The sequence below is a fragment of the Panthera pardus genome, unplaced genomic scaffold, assembly GCF_024362965.1.
Source record: "Panthera pardus isolate Hobbes unplaced genomic scaffold, ASM2436296v1 HiC_scaffold_8, whole genome shotgun sequence".
Taxonomy (NCBI): domain Eukaryota; kingdom Metazoa; phylum Chordata; class Mammalia; order Carnivora; family Felidae; genus Panthera; species Panthera pardus.
In genome coordinates this window covers 118,029,397-118,052,335 of record NW_026527013.1, presented here as the reverse complement: position 1 = coordinate 118,052,335, position 22,939 = coordinate 118,029,397, and the positions used below count along the sequence as shown (strand labels likewise).

Sequence of the window (22,939 nt, the reverse complement as noted above, 5' to 3'; positions counted from 1 at the left end):
CACTTTTGGTTGATTTTTATTCCATCCACCCAGTCCCCAATCAAATCTACCTTATTTTCTAATATAGTCTCATTAGCCCCAAGATATAGAGTGGATGCCCATGAGAAACGAGTAAGAAGCCCTTGAAAATTCTCTATATTTAGGGGGCACAGTGCAGTCTCTTAAAGTATAGAATGGTATAATACCACACACAGCATACTATTACAATATGGTACTAAATACATTTTTACTGTGTCCTCTATCATCCAGGGCATCGACACTTTTATCAGGAATGTCTTAGCTGATGTTAGGAGACGGCATATGCAAAAGAACTTAAAATTACCTTTATAAACAGATTAATTTTTCATTTAATAGGGAGAATATTTTCAAGAAACATAAAATTCAGAAGTTTCGTAAGTCCTATCTTCTACTGCCACAAAACGTTGGATGGCTGTCCGCTTCCCCCAGGACAGAGGGCGTACTCCTTTGGCATTCAGAGATCTTCCACAGGCTGGTGGAAACCTCACATTCCAGCCCACTGTCGATTATGCTGCACTAACTCTCCAGTTTCAACAAACTGGCTTACTCTTCCTTCTCCCTCAGACATCCTTGACTTTTCTCAATACTTTTGTTCATATATATCCATCTATATGGAACGTTCTCCTTTTAGTCCAGTTCCTAACCAGATTTTCCTGACTTTCCAGGCCCAGATCAAATCCCGTCTCCCCAGAAAGCCTCTTCTGCCCATCCCAGCCAAAAGTGACCACTGCTTTTCTTAACTTCTGCAGCACCGTATGTTTGAAAACGAATCACACACAGCTTTTGTGGCATTTTTAATGTTGTTATCCACCATGCTGTAAATCTTCTGTTACTTTTCATGTCACTATTCAGCAAACAAATGGATGGATCTTTATAACTTATCTTTATTAATATATTTATTATACATACAAGCTCCTTGAGGGTAGGTATCAAACCTTATATTTCTTGGCATTCCCTAGAATAATACTTAGATAAGTGCCCTCCTCATAAGAAGTCTGAAAATATAATAATCTAGTCTTCATTTAGAGGGGTCTGTTAGTTAAGAGAAACTCTTTTTCTCTCCATGATACTTCTTTTGCTAATAACAACAATTCCTACAGAATCTTAAAAGGATGATTGTACTAACCAGTATATTATCAGTGGTATATTGAAGCATGGCTGATCTCCCAAAACCTCGTTAAAATCTAACATTACTGTTCCAGCGAGCATAGTCTCAAATAAATAAATTTGTGAAATGTAATACATTGAGTGATGAAAAGCTCTAATATCATCAATCTTTTGCCCCATTAAAGATAGATCATCTACTGTGAGCAACAGGACCGACTTGAGTTACCATTTCCCTCTGGTAGGTTAGTCATCTCAAGCAAGACATTTCCCAGGAAATGACATTCTCCTCTGCTCCCACTCATTCATTAAAGACCACAGGTTTTCACTCTTATGTGGATCCTGAGAAACTTAACAGAAGACCATGGGGGAGGGGAAAGGAAAAAAAAAGTTAGAGAAGGAGGGAGCCAAACCATAAGAGACTCTTAAAAACAGAATAAACTGAGGATTGATGGGGGGCGGGAGGGAGGGGAAAGTGGGTGATGGGCATTGAGGGGGCCACCTGTTGGGATGAGTACTGGGTGTTGTATGGAAACCAGTTTGACAATAAATTATATATTAAAAAAAATTTGTAAAAAAGAAGACCACAGGTAAAGTAGGTCTAAAGAGCACAGGACCACAATGTGTCCTGTGTATGATTTTTAAAAGCTGACATCCGCAAGGACAAAAATCAGGGTTTAATGTCAGCAGTAAGAAAATGATGAGCTTCGTGTTTAAAAATAAACTCAGATATGGAAAGTTGCATAAGCACCATAAGGGAGTGTGAAACAAAGAATTAACGATTAGGTAGTCGTGTGGGGAAAGTGTTTAGAAGTTATCTTTCAAGCCACGACTTTGATTCGGTGGGTGTGGAAGAGTCTTGGAGGGTCTAGAAAAGAGGAAGGCTGTGGTCAAGATTCAATTTGCTCACTCCTAGTACCAGCCATGGCTTACATTAAGTCTTTTGTTTCCCTTCTCTGCTCCACACCCTTTCCTTCAATTAAGCCAGCTCCTTTTCCCAGCCCACTGTTTACATGTCCTGCTCCTGATTTTACATTGCCTATTACATGCTCTCATATACCAGATAACCTCATTTCACTTCCCTTGTCCGCCTGTGTTTTCTTTCAAAACTTACCTTACATCTTAGTTCTTCCTGGAAACCCAGCTTGATTAGGCAGGTCAAGATGAAGGTCATTCATATTCATAATAAACTATAACCTCTCTACATATTGCTTAAGGCATAAGTGTAAGAGATGGTAACCTCAGAACATGTAGATACACATATCTAGACATTTTTAAATATGTGGGTTTTGAGTCTAGTTGTTTGATATTTCCTGGGGGTCCAGCATTACTTTAAAGGTATTCAGAAGTAATCATTTAAAATTCTTTTTTCTTTAATTTTTAAAAAATGTTTATTTTTGAGAGAGAGAGAGAGAGAGAAAGAGACAGTGCGAGTGGGGAAGGGGCAGAGAGAGAGAGACACATACAGAATCCAAAGCAGGCTCCAGGCTCTGAGTTGTCAGCACAGAGCCTGATGCAGGGCTTGAACTCATGCACCGGGAGATCATGACCTGAGCTGAAGTCGGACACTTAACTGACTGAGCCACACAGGCGCCCCAGTCATTTAAAATTCTAATAAATGGACTGAAAAGGAGCAGTGAAGAAAATGCAACATAAAATGAAATGAGACAAGAAAAAAGAAAAAAGCCTAACTTGTACATGAGCAATTCAACTATTTATTATTCATGCAAGAAACTTTTGTTTTAAAGTTTTTACCGAAATTCCAGTTAACATACAGTGTAATATTAGTTTTAGGTGTACAATATAGTGATTCAACATACAACATCCAGTGCTCATCATGACAGGTGCGCTCCTTTATCCCCATCGCCTATTTAAACCATCTCCCTGCCCACCTCCCCTCTGACGGCCATCAGTTTGTTCCCTAGTTAAGAGTCAGTTTCTTGGTTTGCCTCTCTCTTTTTCTTCCCTTTGATCGATTGTTTTCTTTCTTAAATTCTACATATGAGTGAAATCATATGGTATTTGTCTTTCTGTAATTGACTTATTTGCTTAGCATAATATTCACTAGCTCCATCCACGTTGCCTGCAACAAATTATTATCAATTATTCATGCAACAAATATTTATTAGGAAGCTATTATATGTCAGGCACTATTCGAGGCACTGGGGATACAGTATCGGCCAATAAAACTCAGTTAGTTGAATAGCACTATAAAATAATCGGTAAGAAATAGTTTTGAAGAAGTTATCAGAAGACTGAGGAGAGACTGATAAACAATGATCAAAGCCAAGTCTATGCCAGTAGATGATCTGTCTATCTGAAAGGATCGTACTCAGTGAACAAAATGTGGTTCTGAACACCAACTAGGAGCGTTTTGAAGGTGAAAGTGAAGTGATCAAGGTAAGGGAGTTTATTAAAAACACGTTCGGGTGGGGTAACCATTGGTATATTTGGAAAAGGCCAGATTATAGCATATTCAATATCATAGGGAGAGAGGGGAATTTGTATTCATGGAAGGATTGGACAAAGAGTTAACAAGAAAGAAAAAGATTTTTAAAAACAAGTGCCAAGCCCCTTTAACATCTAAACCTATTTTTTTTTTTTTTTGCCCCAATAACAACAACAACAACAAAAGACTTTCCAAAGGAAGTGGTGGAAGAAACCCCATTGCTTGAGACATTAAAAACCAGATGGTCCAAAGCCCCGGAAAATATTCACACGGGATCAATCCTTCACTGGGTGAAAAAGCAGAGGGACCAGTGCAATTTGTGTTTCGAATCTCTGGCTCAGCAATGCTCTGAAAATAACGATTTATATTTCCTCTGACCTTTCCTTAGTTTCTTAGCTCCCCTTTGTGGTCTCAAAGCATTCTGTGTTGACTTCTGTTAGGGCCGGCCACACAGGATTTGCCTGTTTACTTGGGCATCCCTTGTGCTGGCTCCAAGCATTGCGAGCTTATCAGGTTTTCTCCCTGACCCCGCAGGAGTGCTGTGTGCCCCGGGTTCTGGAAATGCGCCTGCACAATGGTTTTGCATTTGCTTCTGCCACAGCCCCAGGAGTTTCAGTCTTTGAGTTAAATTTTTTGGCTGGGGAAAACCACACTTGAGGACAGTATAAATTTGGAACTCACATTGTACAGGCCTGGGGTTTTGATTTCTCACAGGAAACCCTTTCCCTCCCCCTCTGACCACCACCATCCAGAGCCCTAGAAAGACAAAAAGCTTCCTTGTGGTTTCCCTGGGTTGGTGGGGGTCTTACTTCCAGCTCTCTGCTTCTCATGGGCCCAAGGCCATGTCTCCTGTATCTGTGAAGATATTAAAGCTCCAGCCTCAACCCCAGCCTGCAAATATGGTCAGCATTCTCCTTTGAGCAACTGAGGAGAGACAGGTCTGTTTCAGCTTGGTTGACCATATCGCTAGAGGCTGAATTCCTAGTCAGTAATTGCAAATACACAACAATGGAGACTTAGCTGAGTTATAAGTCCTTGATTTATATACTTTAATTCAAGTCAAATAAACAAAAATTGGAGCATATACGAGGCAGATGTGAGGTGTCTAATATTTTTCTCCTGAGCACCAATGGTCTTTATACTCTTAATATTAATTACTTCTTGATAGGAAAGAAATTTTGTTGAATTTGTGACGGAAAAGATCCTAAGGCTACCGATTACAATTTACAGGAAAAATGACATTTGTATATACATAGAACTACCCAGAAGTTATATCAACATAGAGATCCGTCCAGATCCAAATGTATGCTCTGCTTTTATAACCGAAGAATAATTTGTGTTTGTATCTGAGGTCATGTCAGATGAGGTTAATGTGGTTACATGAGACTATATCTTAACAATGGGGTTGGCATTCCAATCAAATGAAGTTCTTCTAATTTAAATAACATATTTTACTCCCTGTGCTGATCAATCATTTTCTCTCCCAGCAAGTCAAACCAGTTTTTGCACTATTGATTTGCAAAACTTACATGGCATAAACATTATGTGACAGAAGTTGTTTGTTATTAAGAGAGAGAATATCATCTCTAAGAAACTTGTCATCTGGAAATAGGAAAAATCACACCAAGTAATTTTATTCGTATCATGGCTTTTTCACTGTCGGCTCCATTTGTGACAGCTGATTTCATATTAAATATTAACAGTATTTTTTTTATGCTTGAATGCGCCATAGTAGGAAGTAGGTTTTACTCAGAACTTTCCTGGTGAGAAAGTATATCATTCCAGTTTAATGATACATCGCAGACCAGTTATAAAGAACATTTTCTATATCTAAGACAACTAGGCTACCACTTGGATGTCAAAATTTTGAAGCTTTACTTTAGTGTTAGGGGGTTATTGTTTTTGGAGATCAGAATTGGTAAAATATTGGGAGTTTCATTTGGTTTGTACTAATATAAACAGGCATAGCTTTTAGAAATCACGGATGTTCATATACATTATATATGATTATAATGAATGAGCTATGGAAACAGTCCATCTGTTGTTGGATTTTTGATATGGAAAGCAAATTAGAATTTAGTTTTTTTCATTTTCAAGAAGACTAATACAATAAAAAACACTTGTGCATTTAATTTATTTCTGGTAGTGGTAGGACAAGTCTTATCAGTAAATTTTTATGGAATTTCGGTGATGTCTACTTTAAAACAGGCTAACTGAATTGTGTTGGATCTCTTGGGTTTGTGAAGTGTGTCTGTGATTTGTGCTGTTTTGATACTACTTTTCAATATATGAAAATACCCACGAGACAGGCTCCTGCTGAATTTCTGGTCACTGTGTCATCAGTGCTACGAGTGCACGTTGTCAGTTGTTTAAACATTGTGAAATCCACTGTGGGCTGGCAAGAAGCATCTGGGAGCCAGACTTTTCCTGTGGACACATGCCAAGGAGTGTATTGTATTTCCTCGCTAAAGTGAACTATATTGAGATCATTTTTCTTTTTGAGTTTTTTAATCCAGGAATTATTTTCTAAAGCTAAGGAAGGATCACATAATAAAATTGTTTATAACTACCTGAATTCTGGAGTAGCTGGTTGACAACTACTCTTATGTAGCTACAGTAGGTGTTGTAAGTCATGCAATTAAACTACTTTGGGTAGCGAGCAGTATTCTCCTAATTAGACTGCTCAGGAAAGTTGATATGTCATTTCATATACTCTCCTTCAATCGATGATTTACTCTACATATGGACAATGAACACTGAATGACCCCTTGAATAAGTACTGTAGTTGGCATGTCATTAAATGCACATGTTTGATTGCATTATTTAATCAGATATAAACCTTAAATTGCATTTTCATATACACAATTGCAGAATAACCTTTATTTTAACTAAACATGCCAGGAAAAGTTTGTAAAATGTCATACTTAGCTTAAAAAAATCTGAACAGTTGTGAGTCTGGGATGGGAAGACAAGAATGCTTTGTCATACTGGAAAAGAGGCTGGGGGGGTTAGCACTGACACTGCCTAGACTGTAGTTTCCTAAGGTGGCAGGGACTCGTGTTTCTAGAATGGATACATTTACTCCAAGTGTTACCCTGCGTCACTGTTGGGTGAGACCTTAAAAAAGGAAAGATCTGGTTTGCCTGCTATGGACATTAAAAATCCCTTGGTCCTTTTACATGAGAGCAGACATTTTGTTTATGATGGCCTTATTTCTGGAATCCAAGTAAAAGACACTTTGCAGACGGGAGTACAGCTTATCCCTTTAGAGAGTCAAAACTGAGCAAGTGTGGTTTCTCACCCCCCGTTTTTTATTAAGTTTCAGGTATACAGCTTTATAATTCACAGTACAAAGTGATCACCACTGTAAGTCTAGTTACCGTCCATGATAGAGTTGACCCCCTTCCCTTCAGTAACCACTCGTCTGTTCGCTGTATCTATATCTATGAGTTTGTTTTTGTTTTATTGTCTTTGTTCCTTTGTGGAAGGAATACCTCTTCTTTATTCGTTCACGTATCAGTGGACACTCTGGTCGTTTCTATATCTCGGTTATTGTAAAAAATGCTGCAGCGAACATGGGGTGCATATTTTGAATTTGTGTTTTTGTATTCTTTGGATAAATACCCAGAAGTGGAATAGTAGTTCTAGAAGTTTTTTTTTTTTAATGTTTTTAATGTTTATTTATTTTTGAGAGAGAGAGAGAGAGAGAGAGAGAGAGAGAGAGAGAGAGAGAGAGAGTGCAAATGGAGGGGGGGCAGAGAGAGGGGAAGACACAGAACCTGAAGCAGGCTCCAGGTTCCGAACTGTCAGCACAGAGCCTGACGCGGGACTCAAACTCACGAGCCGTGAGATCATTAACTGAGCCGAAGTCAGACACTTAACCGACTGAACCACCCAGGCGCCCCTATAAGTGTGTTGTTTTTTAAGCTCAAACTTTTATTCTTATGAACTTTAAAGAACATCAAATACTATTTTGCAGAAATGAACACCAAGACCTCCATCAAATGGGCTCTGTGTGCCTAACTTCCCCTTCTCCCCGCTGCAGGTTCTACCTTGCTTCTTTTGGCAACTCCTCTCTGCAGAAATAAACTACTTCTAGAAGATCTTTCATTGTCTAGACACTCTAACATTTTTTTTTTATCATAACTTTGTGTGTCAACAAATACCTCTTAACTTCGAATTAAAAATGCCTGAAACACGTCATTCTGAGAGCCCACGCACAGCCCCTCGTAGGTACTTGGAAATTTTTATTTCCAGAGTGCCATTCTTTTGTATTATGTAAAGTGCTTTAATTTGCTGCATTTTTCATGTCTTGCTGCCGTCAAATCTGGTAAGAAACTAGAGCTGTCTCATTGAGGATTAATCAGTCTTCTTGGGCTCCCGGCTAGGACAGCGGCACTGCTTGCTTCAGGGCTCGGCCTTCTTCTGTTTTCTCATCAGATTCAGCCTCTGAGAGGGAGGTGACGGGAGATGATTTTTCCATTTGCAAGCCGCCTTCCAACTGAAAGAAAAATGGAAGGGGCAAATGCCAAGCTTTCCACTTTTTGTGGCCATTACAAACATGACTCCTCTCCTGTTTTTCAGCAGGGTACGCTATTTTTCAAGGGAGCTATTTTTTTCGTACTGTCAGAGGTAGCCAAGTTATTTTGTCATTGAAGAGTGTTTAAAAAAAAAAGAATATATGTCAATATGACATCATGAATATTAACTTTCTCATAAGTTACATGTTATGGCAGTGGGTTAAAGTGCTGTTTAATTAATTAACCAACACAAGAGCAAGTGATCTGTGGAAGGTCCTCCATCGAAAGGGAGGAAAAAGCATAGTGCTTCAGAACTTGGGTTCTGGAGGCAGCCTGCCTGGATTCAAACTCTGGGACTGCTTCTTACAGCTGTGTTATGCTGAACAAGTTACTTAAATGTTTCTGTGCCTTCATTTCTTCATCTGTGAAATGGGACTAACGGCAAATACCTTCCTCACGGGGTTCAGAGGATTGAATGAGACGTATGCACGTAGTGGCCGGCATGGTGCTTGGTATATAGGCAGCCCTCAGATTACTATTGTAACCACTTGATTATAAATCTTCACTGTACTGGGCATTTACTGGCCACTCGAACCTCCTTTCATGCTCACAATAGTGTTGCTGTTTTCCAGGTTGCAAATTGAGGTTCAGAGAGTTTAGTTAGCTTGCTGAATTTGCACAGGTGGTAAAAGAGGGTAATATGAACTTCTGGAATACAAATTTTACTTGCATTTCTGTGGTTCCACTATGTCTTTGGGGGTTAATATGGGATCCATTTCCGCTTTACTGGCTCCATTATAATTAATTTTATATTAGTATTATTTAGTGAGGTATACCTATATTTTGAAGTTTAAAAGGCAAGTAACACCTGAAGGTACGATGCTCTAATTAACTTACATTCAAATTATGATAGAACACAAACCATTGAACTCTTAGGTAAAAGAAACCGTCCGAAGGGATACCTCTGTGTCAGTGGTTCTCACAATGCGGTCCTGGGACCAACAACATTGGCTGGAAACTTTTTAGAGTTATACCTTGCCAAATCTGAATCAGAAACTCTAGGGGTGGGGCCCAGCAACCTGGGTTTCAATAAGCCCTCTGAAGTTTGAAAACCACTACCATCGGTGAACAATACGTCATGGTGATATGCCAGAGATATTGATGTAGTTCATAATATCTAGTCCCAAACTGGAAGTTACATATCACAGAGGGAGCATGTGGTGGTAATAGAAAAATACAAGTGGGGCTGTTATTTGATAATTGTCCTATAAATATTAAATATTCAATACTGTGTGTTCAATCTCTTCCATTCCTTGGATTTAGGGCTTCTAAGCAGGTGGTAACTATTGCTTTCAAGCACAGCCGATTGAACACAAAGGACTGAGAGAGAGAGACCGAGTGACTTTCTCCCCAACCTCAGCTTCTTATGGCTGGGACACACAGAGCTAGGGATTGGGATGGTTAGGTGTTTTGTTTTCTTATTTTGGGGGGAGGGGCGTGACCAGGGGAGAGGCAGAGAGGAAGGGAGAGAGAGAATCCCAAGCAGGTTCCGTGCTGTCAGCACAGAGCCCGACACTGGGCTCGAACTCAGTAACCGTGAGATCATGACTCGAGCTGAAATCAAGAGTCAGACCCTTAACCGACTGAGCCCCCAGGCGCCCCACTTGGGGTTTTTAGTATTTAGCAACGAGGAATCTTCAACTACGAGGAACTGACGCTAAGAATCTGGAGATGGAGGAAAAGCAATAAGCAGTCATTACCATTGCATCTTGTTCCTTCTTCAGGTATAGTTTGAACGTAGAGTAGCATATGAAACAATGAAGGAGGCCAAAGGATATAGGAAATAGGGAAACTGCTGCCATATCCAGATTTAACTGTGGAAAAAATTAGACAAAAGCGGTTGTCACCTTAGCATCCAACAAGGAAAAAATTGGCCATCAGCCAGACATTTGCAGACTTTAGGAAGGTAGATTTCAGAAAAGTCAGAGAACGAAGAGACACAAATGTATGGTATTAAAGACGAATGAGTATTTTAAAATACCATTTAATTCCAAGTGATCCCAATGAGGAAAATAGGGAGAGGAACTAAAATCCATCAGTATCTTTGTGCTGTTATAATCTATCCAATTAATACAACTTTTACAGGGTCCTATATCAAGCACTGAAATGGCCCAATAACCAAAGGAAATATGAAAAGAACTGACGTTTGTAAATTAGGCTAAGTGCAGCAAAAGCTGCCCATAATTGCTATGTGGTCTTGTTTGGTTTTGAAATTTGGGGGAGGGCAGTAATTCCAAGAAAACAATCAGTTTCTATTTTATTTGTTCCTTTTCTGTCAAGAATTATCCTCCTGATAAGACTGGTAGGAGGTAACAAAAGCCCAGGACGGGCAAAGAGATTCTAATAGAATACCCAGCTAACCAAAATCCATTTGATTTTCATTCATCAAACGTTCATGGAAAACATTTTTTGGTCCCAGCCCCTCTGTTAGGCCTGGTTGGAGAGTTCACAGAGGAAAAGGACTGGAGAGTTCACAGTCGGAGGAAAAGGAGACGAGTAGACAAATGTCTGTAGTGCTTTATGAGAGCGGTGATAATGGAGGCCTGTACTGAGGCTGGGAGATCACCAAGGGGGAGTGCCCAGCTGCCTGGAGGGGTTTGGGGAAAACACTCTAACTGGGGGACACTTGAGCCATGTCTCAAACATGAGTAGGAGTTAAGTTTGCCTCTGGTTTCCTTAAGTGTACATCAGAAGACAACTTGCAAATGAAATCATTGAATTACTGTCACTGATTTTAAAGGAAACATGCAAGGAAGAGAGAGATGCCCCAAGTATGGAGTCTAGCAATTAAATGGTGAGCTCTTCAAAACGGGTAGAAGGTTGCAGTATCCGAAGTTGGGTTTCCTGAAACAGACTCTGAGACAGTTGTATGTACAAGACTTACTGGTGAGTGGTCTTGGGAGATACCGTCGTGTGAAAGCAAGGAAGGCAGAATCGGGCGGGAGAAACTGGTCTACGACACAGCAGTGACTGAGGCCTCAGCCAAACTCTTGGGGAGCTCTGGGTCCGGGATGCTTCTTCAAGGTTGTTGTTGAGGCGAAGGGGGCATGTCTTTATGTTCCTACATCAGCTCGTCACTGGCTCCAGGCTGTCCTCTGGGAGGGGTGTGATCTTGAGTGAGGCAGCTCCCTGTAGCTGAGGACAGTTCCTAGTGGGGGACACAGCTGTGAGCCAGCAGCAGTCCGAGTCCCAGCAACTGGAGGACGGCTGCGTCAGGCCTGAAGAGGGCTTCTGGGAGGAGCGCCACATTATCCACTCTGGATGGATTCTGCAAACCACTGCAAAGTTTAGGAACTTTGAAGTGGACTCTAAGGCATCAAAGAGAGTCTTCTGTGCTATCTAGAAGATGAAATAATGATTACCAGAACCCAGCATGTATTCAGGGAAATGACAGACATATGACTAGACTTAAGTAAGTGAGGCATTTGGCCAAGATTGTCATGAAATTTTTATGGGTGTGAAGACCGTTGGATAACTGACTATACAGCTGTGCCCAAAGGGTGCTGGTTAATTTATTTTGTGAATGTCTTAGAGCTTAATTCTCAATATTGTCACACCATTGTATTCGTTGATGCCTAGATGAAGATATACAGGCCATGCTCTCAATAGACTGAAGTCATGGATCAAATCTAACAAGATGAAATATAATAGGGGATCACACTTGCTCCAAAAATCTTGTTGCACAAGTACGAGAAAGGAAAGACTTGGCTTCACTGCAAATGGGAAGAACACCTAGGGATTTTGGTCAACAGCTCAATGTGAGTCAACAGTGTAATGAGATTCAATCCTGAGATTGTGTGCTTTGGGAATATAAAATAATTATCAGATAGTGTTCTGGGTTACCAGGCTATCAGTTTTTCTCATGTCGTGGATCAACAACGTTTAGATATTTAACTAAAATGACATAGATGAAACTAGAGAGTATAATGCTAAGTGAAATAAGTCAGTCAGAGAAAGACAAATACCATATGATTTCACTCATAGGTGGAATTTAAGAAACAAAACAAATGAGTAAAGGGAAAACAGAGAGAGAGTGGGGGGGGGCGGCGCAAGCCAAGAAACAGACTCTTAGCTATAGAGAACAAACTGATGGTTACCAGAAGGTGGGGTGGGGGATTGGTTAAATAGGTGATGGGGATTAAGGAGTGCACTTGTTATGATGAGCACCACGTGTAGTATGGAAGTACTGAATCACTATATTGTACACCTGAAACTAATATCACATGGTATGTTAACTGGAATTTAAGCAAACACCTAAAAAAGAAAAGAAAAGAAAACATAGGGCAGTGATTCCCAAACTTTCTGGTCTCAGGAGCCCTTTACAATTTTAAAAAGTATTGAGGACCCCAAAACACTTGATTTATGTGGGTTCCACCTCTCCATATTTACTATATTGGAAATTAAAACTGAGAAATATTAAAAATGTTTATCAATGAGTTTAAAAATCTCAATGATAAACCTATTACCAGTGAACATAAGATATTTTTAGGAAAGAATAGCTATAGTTTCCTAAAATATCAGTGAAAAGAGTGGCAACGGTTTACATTTTGGCAGATCTCTTGAATGTCTAATTTAAAAGAATACATGTAGACTCTCAAATCTGCTTCCGCATTCACTGTGTTGAGATATGTTGTTTGGTTTAAGTCTAGTTAGCATATGGAGAAACCCAGCCTCACACAGGTATATAGTAGGAAAAGGCAAGGGTTTTAATAGTCATAGGAGCTATATGTTCTTTGATAACTGTACCCAAACTGGACAAGTTAAAGGTTAGTTGCAAGGTGGAATCCAAAACCGTATCAATGAACTTTCTGTACTTTGTTACTTTAAAATTCACGGGTCTGTCTTATACTTTGACTGGATCTCTTCCCAGGCGTGTTTTGTAACATCATGCATTGGTCATTTGGAAAGTATTGGTTCACTGCATTATGCAGAACTTCCAAATATTGGTGAAATGATGATACAGTTAAAAACTGTAGGATTCATTAATATCACCACCAATCTCATTAGAAAAGTCTTTCAATACTGGGGAGCGGTCAAGCTCATGGTGGCAGATCTAAGTTTCTAAAATGCTAATTTTTGCTTGAAAGCTTAAATTTTATCGTGGCAATCATTGTCAGTTGTTTTCTTTGAAATAACAAGCTCACTTAGTTCATGTTTGAGAAAATATCTGCCACATTCCCAAGTCTGAGTAACCGCAGTTTGTCTGTCACTCATTCATTCAAGTAAAAATGGTGTCCCGTGGAAAAAAGCTCGTTCAGCTTGCCACTCAATCTTTTGCACATCTAGAAATGCAGCACGAGTGCTTCATGCATTCTTCTGATTTTGTCACACAGAATTATTAAATGGACGGACGTGTTCTCAGGGTTGATATTACATGAAAATAATAATTTATACTGCTTCCCCGCGGACATTCTTCGGTGAAACTGGCTTGTTTGTTTTTAATGCTAGTGCAAAGCAGTGAAGAGACAGTGACAGCTTGGTGCCATTGCCTTGATTTATGCTGAGGTGTCAGCCGTTTACCCATCATGCTCCACAGCATCAGTGCAAATGTTAACACAATGAACAAGGCAAATGTCTTCATTTTATTACGAAAATAGTTTTGACCTCATAGACTCTCCACCTCCCAAAAGGGTCTCGAAACCACTGCTGTTAGAAGGGATGTGGAACCGATCAGTCCAATGGGTGATGGTTCCCCTTATGTTCCCGTGCTCTTTCTTTCCTAGGCTGTTGAAAATGAGGTGAAGGTGCACCTCATGAGAAGAGGATGAGTGTGTTTGCATAAGCAAACAGGAAACAGAGCCAACGCCTCTAACAGCTGAGTTCTGGTTCCGTCTGCTTTTTTCTAAGGTTATAGTAGACAGTTGTAGATCCATATAAAACAGCCAAGTTACCATGAAATGATCTCAACACCACCCTGTTTATCATTAGATGGTATTTTTTACGGAATAAAATTTAAACCACAATCTACATTGAGAGGAAATATTTTACTTTCTAAAAAGGAACTCAGAATAGTTTATAATAAAATACAAATACATTTGGAAGGAATGGATGACTCTTATATATATGTATATATTTCATATGAAATAATGTATATATTTCCTAATAATGAAGTACATATATATTTGGATATTCCTATTACTCAGAAACTGAGTAGAGGTGGTCTAGGAGAAGATGTTAATAGTCGTTATGGATCAGTCTTGGATGATTTAAAAAATGTAAATATATATATATATATATATATATATATATATATATATATATATATACACACACACACACAACACGCACGCACGCTTGCTTATTTCTATTGTCTGACTGCCAGCAATGAACAGATACTGCTTTTGTGGCAAGAATAATAATAAAAAAAGATTAATCTAAATTAAAAACCAGAACTATTTTTAGTGGCAAACTATAACTGTACCAGAAGTCCACAGCCAGATCGAGGTTACTGTACCTGAGAAACAATTTAATTTGACTTTCTTGGGTTAAAAGAATTTTAATATCGCAGAACTTATTATAGATGTTAATTAAAAAGCTACGAGTTTGAGCTTTATGGAATGGTTAGGAGAATTTTCTATCGTGGGATGCGTGAGTAGAATATGCCCCGGGACAGGGAAGAGCCACGTTTCGTTGTTCCCTTGTGCCTAGTACTCCTTGGGAGTAAAGCCTTCTCCTGACTCACAGTCCCTTCTGACTGACAGGATCTGGCCCGTTCAGACCTTATTTTTAACCGACATACTTTGCTTACCATAGTTGCCTGTGGGTGATCAAGTCTGTGTGAGACTGCTCCTGAAGAGAGAAGGACCTCTGGAGCAGCAGAGACTTTTCCAGAAATGTCCGCAGTGCATGTTGCATAGAAGGCAGTGCAGGGAGAGAAGAGCAGAGCCCAAGTTTCGTGACCTTGGCCCAGTCAGTCATTCAGGACCCCGTTAATGAAAGAAGGAAGTTGAACTAGATTATAGCTAAGGTTTCTTTCCCTAAGATTTTGTCCAGATTCTGCCAAATGAAATTCTTGTTTGAATTTGAGGTTGTCCCCAAGATCCCAACCTTGATGCTGGCAAGCTTAATGTCTGTAAAAATTTATTATTTTTGCATTTTCAGGTTTGTGTATAAATGATTAGCTTTAATATAGTACAGAGATGTACTATGATCTTAGGGAGCTTATTTTTGCTTTTGAGGTGCAACTATCAAACCCTATAAGAATAAAATGTCAAGGTTGAAAATTAGATGGTATGATTGAATAACTACTGCTTATTTTGTTGCCTTTTATATCATATTAACCTTCTTGGTTGCCAAATTCATAAGCTGTTGCAAAACACCTAGTTTCTAAGATAATGACCCTGATACTGCAGGCTAGTTGGGTATTTTTTTCCCCCTGGAAATCTGATTGTGTCATTACCCTGTCCCAGTCCTGTTCAGAGTGCTGGAGGGTAGACATTATTCTTTGTACTTTACTGAGATGAGAATTACAGTCTCGAGGTCACAGGAGTAACTAGAACTTTTTGTTGACATTTTATTATTATTATTAATTATTTTTGAGAGAGAGAGAGACAGAGAAAGAGAGAATGAGCAGAGGTGGGGCAGAGGCAGAGAATCTTAAGCAGGCTGCGTGCTCAGCACAGAGCCCGACGCAGGGCTCCATCCCACAACCATGAGATCGTGACCTGAGCCGAAACCGAGTCAAATGCTTAACCGACTGAGCCACCCAGGCACCCAAGTAACTAGAACTTTAACGGTAGGCCCCAGTTTGCCTAATTTCCAGGAGAGTAAACATGACTCTAAATATACCATTTCAGCCATTTTTATCTTTCTTGAAGTTCATATAATACTAAAAGGCACACGTTTCTATCTTTAAAAAAGTATATGAGATGTATGCCAGTCTGTAAAATATATGTCAGTCTATTAGATAGAAAAACCCTACAGAAGTGTCATATTTTAACTTACCAGTATAGGCCCCTAGGGAACTCACTTTTCCTCCTTGTCTTGGTGTGAATTCCCTTGCCCGTAGCCCTCTGACCCCTGCTCTTCTGCTTTTACCTACTTCCAGCTTCCGAGCTGCGCCCCGGGTCCGGAGAGCGAAGAGGGGCTGGTGCCATTTGTGTGAACCTCCTGCACTCTCCCTCTTTCACACTGTAGTGCTGGGGCTAGCCAGGTGTCTTCATTCCCCTCGTTACATCTGTCCCATCTTCTCCCAGCCAGGGACATATTGCTTGCAATGCCCTGGAGCCAGAACCCTTGGAGAAATGTGCAGGATAGTTTGTTGCTTTGGAACGGAGGCAAACGTCTTTGTTCGTAAAAAGACTTGCCATGTGCTGTCTGCATTTGACCATGTTTCCCTTCTTGAAATCCAGTGAAGAAAGAAAAGCTGGCTGGCCTGGGAAAAAATTATGAAATGTTATTTCATAATAAAATAGTTGACATATTTTTGCAATAATGAGTCACACTAGAGACCTTTCCAGAGTACGAAGTGGCACGTGCTGGCTTCAGGGCACTTGAGCGTGTGCACATCAGAGGTGGGGAAGGAGGGCTGGGAGAACGGAAAGGAGATGTGGGTTGGGGGCATCCCAGCTTGAAATTCTGTTTCTAAATCCTTGCTTGCGGGGCGCCTGGGTGGCTCAGTCGGTTAAGCGTCCGACTTCGGCTCAGGTCATGATCTCACGGTCCGTGAGTTCGAGCCCCGCGTCGGGCTCTGTGCTGACAGCTCAGAGCCTGGAGCCTGTTTCAGATTCTGTGTCTCCCTCTCTCTGACCCTCCCCCGTTCATGCTCTGTCTTTCTCTATCTCAAAAATAAATAAACATTAAAAAAAATAAAAAATAAAAATAAATCCTCGCTTGCAAGGATTGCTTACCTTAAGATGTCCTCACGGGGTGCCTGAGACTTTGGCTCAGGTCATGATCTCACGGTTTAGGAGTTCGAGCCCCGCATTGGGCTCTGTGCTTATAGTGTAGAGCCTGCTTAGGGTCCTCTCTCTCCCTCTCTGTCTGGCTGTCTCTCTTTCTCTCTCCCTCTCTCTCTCTCTTTCTCCCCCTCAAAAGTAAACATTGGAAAAAAAAAAAATAAAGGTGTCCTTTGCATACAATGCTATGGTAGAGCAGAATCTGCGCACTCATGTGGAAATGTTTTCCGGGTCCAACAGACAGCTGGTATGCACATGAAATTTTAGAAAACCATCTATGAGCTGAATAGAAGGTGAAAAGAACTGGCATTTGCTGCAGTTTCAATCCCTGCTCTAATTGCACGTGTGAACTCGGACAGGTTACTCAAGCTTTGTAAATTCCATTCCTGCGTCCATGAAATGATGGTAAAAATACCTGTTATCACCTCATACAACAGTTACGAGGATTTAGTTACATAAGGGATATAAATGCATACAGCATGAACATTCAAGCAATAAATGTTAACTTTTCTTGAGACAAATGTGTAGTTTTGTAATCAGATGAAGCCAGGGCAGGTAGAAATCTACACCCAATCTTTATTTCAGAGCATAGCTTTTGATTCTGTGTTTTAGGTCTTGAAAATACATTGTAGTTCAGCAGAGCCGTTTTCTGAAGATGCTTAGTGAGAAAGGTGATCATTGTGTGTGAGTCGAAGGTTTTCTGATGTTGTCCTCCTCTCCCTGGAAGATGTGATAAGATCAGTTTTCAGCCCTGATGTGAACATCACACACCCTATTTTGGTGCCAACAAATTGTCCTCAACCTTTTTCAAGCAATGTCAGCTGTCTTTGTCATTTGCTTATAGCTTTTCTCTTTTGGTTGTTTTGTCCTTAAAACAAAGAACGTTAGTAAGGAAGAAATAGCCATTTTGTACAAACTGCATAGCTAGACAGATTCGTGATTCTTATTAGGGTAATAATCCATCTGTTATGGAACTGGATCAATTTGTAAATTAAATTGATTAATCTAGCAGGGGACAAAAAAAGGTCTTGACTTCTCCCACGTAGGCAAATGGTAGTCATCCTAAAAAGATTTGGGAGGACCCCGTTCTCTGCTCTTCTCCCTTTCTCTGCTCAACTCGGACGGAAGACCAAGTATCTGCTGAAAAGGGGAGCGAGAATGGAGTTCAGGCTTTTGGGTTCTGAGTGCTCCTGGAACTTCCATATTTTTGACCAGGCTATCATGTTAAAACCTTCTGGTGACTACCAGAACATGTCTGATACTCGCTGATTAGTTTAGTGAATGTACAACTGTGTTTGAATTATCTTCTGCAGTGAGTTTACTGTTATTTTCATCTTGTCTGATCAACAAAATCTTCTGATGATTCTGCTAACAATGTGTGATTGGAATAATAGCATCACATGTTGCAGAGTTTTGTGCTGCAGCTGAGAGGCATGTAAATACAAGCTGCTTATTTGCAAGAAGCTTCCAGATTTGCAATATGATTGCTATGGAAACCACATAATGAAAACCTTATAACCATCTGTGTGGTTTGATGGATTTTACCGCATAGCTGAGCTGTTTTTGTTTACTGTTATTAAAATGTTGAATGGAATATATTAACCCCACAAACATTGGCTATTTGAGGTATTAATTAGTATTGTATAATGACATTTGTGACTCAACACCAAAATAAAATATGTTTAATAATAAACCTAAATAAAACAACATGTGTATATATTTCTAATATATTGAGGAGGTAATTATTGCCTAGAATTTTCATTTGTCCTTATATAGTTTTTGAGTGGTGTGGAGAGTTTTTCTCTGTTAATAAATGAACATAGTAGGATTTATTTTCATGATTTTGAATCTGTTTGTTCACTGCATATTTATTGAACATCTCCTCTGTATCAGATTCTGTTCAAGATTTCAGTCTGAGTTTCTCTCCCTAAGATTAAAACACACACACACACACACACACACACACACACCCCAAATTTTATTTTGTTTTCTTTTGTATGGAAGCTGTTTGTATTGTTAGCCCAAGATAAAATGAGTTGTTTGAACATCGTTAAGGAAAACTGATGTATGAAATGCAGAAGCTTTGACCTAAAAATATCATTACTCGGTTTAAAATGGAGAAAGGAAGTTTTTTAAATGAGTATTTCCTCCTCTAAGATACTCCTTGTTCAGCATCTCACATTGAATTTGGATACTTCTCAGTAAATATTGATACTTAAGTAAATATTTTAATAGCATTATTCTGATAATTCACGAATACATTGTGCACATTTATAGCACTTAAATTTTAATAAAATAATACAGTCACAGTAATAAACTATTCTAAGTTCATTGTTTACTTTGCCAAGAGCAGAATTTTCCATTTAATTACTGTAATTAGTTTTTGTGATATCTTGACCCTAACTTTGGATGGTAAGTCTGTATCCCATGATGTCTTCTTAAATTTTTTTTTTAACGTTTATTTATTTTGAGAGAGAGAGACAGAGAATGAGCAGGGAAGGGGCAGAGAGAGAGGGAGACACAGAACCTGAAGCAGGCTCCAGGCTCTGAGCTGTCAGCACAGAGCCCAACGTGGGGCTCGAGCGAGATCATGACCTGAGCCCAAGTGGGACACTCAAAAGACTGAGCCACCCAGGCGCCCTTCCCATAATGTCTTCTTAAGAAAGAGGTGCTTCCTATATTGTTGTGCTTAAGGCTTTTGACTTGAGGTCAAGAGCCCTTCACGACTTTTGACTTTACTCAACTGTCTGATTTGTGACCAGCTTGGAGGAGAGGGAGCACTGAGGAAAGAGAAAGTATGACAAATAAGTAAAGTTTTCTCCTTCTCCTTTGAAAAAATTAACCATCTATAAAATAAGTCGGTTGGACCAAATGTCTGTAAAACTTGTATATGAAAACACCCTAATAAACCGTTTACAATCACGAGGCCTTGAGGTTTGGCATAAGTAAGATAACTGTTGTTGAAGAGAAAAGAGACAGGATTTGGTTTTTTTTTTTATTAGTTCTTCCATGTATTAACTGCTCTCTGACTGACTCATTAAATTGCCGACACTGCGGTCAACTTAATGTGTATAAAGTGCCAAATATTTCCAGCTGTTCCCTTCTTTTGGAGCTCTCCTTATTTTGTTTGAGTTGAGTTGCAGAAATGCAAAGCAGTTGTAGGTTTGTTTTAGAAGTACAGTAACCCTCAAGCCTGAGTTAAATGGTGAATTTTCTGAGTCACCACTTTAACATTTGCATGAGCCTCCTAACTTTGCATCTAGTCCCCTGTAGATGCAAACTTGCGAAGCCTTCCAGTTGCCCCTGGACGTTTCCCCTGGGTTGCCCCACCGGTACCTTCGGTACCTTCAATCCCTCACGCGGCTCCCGTGTTCCCTTGGCAAAATAGCTTATCTTGGCTATTCTTTTCTTAGGAATGGTGTGTTCCCATTTCTCTGCCAACTAAGCTCACAACTTGTGTCATCCCTGGTTGCTCTTCTTCCCTTAGCCCTCCACATCCAGGCAGGCACAAAGCTTATCGATTCTAGTTCCTTTTCCTCTCATAACCGGCTCCTTGCATTTCCTCTGTCCTTCAGTTAGGACTTCCTTCCCCTTTAGCCAGACTCTAAGTGGTCTGTCTCCCCCCATGCCCTCCTTCAGGCTCTCTGGGACAATGGGACCAGATGACCATTCCACAAGCATAGTGTTAGTTCTGCCCTTTCTCTGCTCAGAAGTCTTCGGGGGCTCTTACTGCCTACCAAATCAAGGTCTAAAGTCCATAGCCAATGTTCATGGCCCTTCAACAGCTGGCCCAAACTACTAGCCTTCTCTCCCATCCTATTCTTCCCCTTAGAGTACTGTGTTCTTTAGCCAAATGGATAGTACTGAGCTTTGTTGTTTTGCTTATGATTCTCCCTCTGTCTAGAAATTTCCTCCTCCCCATCTCTCTCCATTCAAATCTTCTCCATCCCTCAGAGCCTTCGTGGTATTCCCCACTTGGGTGGTTTCTAGTCTGTGTTCCTTCAGTTCCTTGTGTCTCACGTGTCAGGTTTTATGTCCCTCATCCCATTTTCCTTCAGGTACTACTGTCTTCTGTGCCCTGTAGGCTCTCAGCTTCCTGAGGGCAGAAGTTTCCTACTCTCTTTGCCTCCCTGGTAGAAGCTGTCTCTTACAGGTAGTTAATACTCAATGGATTATTTAATAGCCATAATGGCCGTGTTTACCTATTTTGCATACTTTACTTTGATGTTTTTTATTTTTCTTGAAATTATGATTCTTTTGAACACAGTTTTTCTTGGGCATGCCATTTTGTTCATACATCCCGCCTTAAATATCTCTAAATGTATATAAATCCTTAGGTGAGGAAAGTGGTCGTATAATAAATGTTTCTTTAATGTAAAATAATTAAAGTCTATTGACTCTGTTTAAAACTCTTCTCATTTAGTCTTCTCCTATTTCTTCCTATAAGCGGGGGAATGAATGTGACAGGAAAGTATGGGAATAACAAAGGTAAGGCCCAGAATATATGCAGGGTAAAGCACATGGACATTATGATCACAGGCCTGAGTTGGAATAATAAACAGTGGCAGTGTCTTTACCTTTTTGAACCTCAGTTTACTCCTCTGTAAAATGAGGATTTAAAACTATTTATCTGTGAAATCTTAACATCTGCTATGGTATATGACACATAGTAGATCCACAGTATGATTTGGGGGGAATTGTCCTGAAGGAGGAGGATCCTTTTGGTATTCTCCCATGAAGATCAAGGGAGAAAACATGAAGGGTCTGATACTCAATAAATGACTTATAGGTTAACTGTATTTTATATCACACATTTTCCCTGTGTTCTACTGATGGTTAGGGACCGTGGTTTTATCCTGCCTCGGTATAATGGGGTCTGTCCATATAGTGCTGGGTGTTACTTTCCTGGATTTCAGGGCTGATCTGGATTTAAGAGTGTTCCAGAGGACTTTCCAGTATGCGAAACAAAATATGTGAGGCATCAGCACGTATCTTAAATTTTATCAAGCCAACTGGTAAGGTCGCTATGTGGCACTAGCTAGAGGTTTGTTTGTTCAGCTTTAGATTATTGACAAAGGAATGTGAATGTTGAGCGGTTTCATTCTTTGAGGAGGAATATTTATGCGTCGTGAACTTTCAGTTTTGCTCGTAAAATGGGGTGAGTACTGTCTTGTTATTTCTGAGGAAACCCTTCAGCGTGCCATTTCTGTTGTTTGCTTACAGAAGAGGAAGAGGACAGTGCTCCCGCAAACGTGGAGGACCAAAGGAAGACGAGTCAGGACAGTGCTCTCCCCACCACAGGTACTGAATCGTGAAGCTTCTTGGGAAGCTTCTTTTGGTTTTGTTCACTTTCCCTTTCGCCACTTTTCTTACAGCTCTAAAGAGGGTTTACCCAACTCCCCCGAAGTTGGCTGCTTCGATCTTGGTATCTTAGGGCGGATAAGCTGCTTAGTCCCATTTAGGATGCATGAAAACCACTTGAGAAGGATTTATAAAGTAAGCCAATTTATACAAGGTATTCCTTCCTGAATTACTTTGTAATGACTCAATTAGCTTTCATTTCTGCACAAAGGAGATTTAGTTGCATAAATTAGCTTATCATCATTGAGGAAGTGTCACTGCTAAAGGACAGTTTATAGATACAACATGCAGTTGCTGTCAAACCTATAAGAATGTAATATAGACATCTGTGTATACTTTGTGCTTGAGCAGAACAGACTTCTGCCATTCAGAGACCAACAGGGGACAACAAGTTGCCCAGGGGACTGGCAATGTAGACATCTCTGAAAAGGTCAACTTGACACAGGCTCTGACAATCGACCCGCAGCTCTGTCTTCTTTGATAAAAATCAGATAAACTTAAGACCGCTAATTGATCTGCAGCCTGTTTAA

General features: G+C 40.0%; 1 protein-coding gene across 2 annotated transcripts in view; it reads left to right on the top strand.

The window, feature by feature from the left end:
* SKAP2 (src kinase associated phosphoprotein 2) overlaps nt 1-22,939 on the top strand; it is a 179,957-nt gene that overhangs the window by 134,857 nt on the left and 22,161 nt on the right. For both annotated transcript variants that reach the window (XM_019443658.2, XM_019443657.2), the window contains exon 10: nt 22,272-22,349. In XM_019443658.2, coding sequence (XP_019299203.2) covers nt 22,272-22,349 — 78 coding nt within the window. The remainder of the gene's footprint in view (nt 1-22,271; nt 22,350-22,939) is intronic.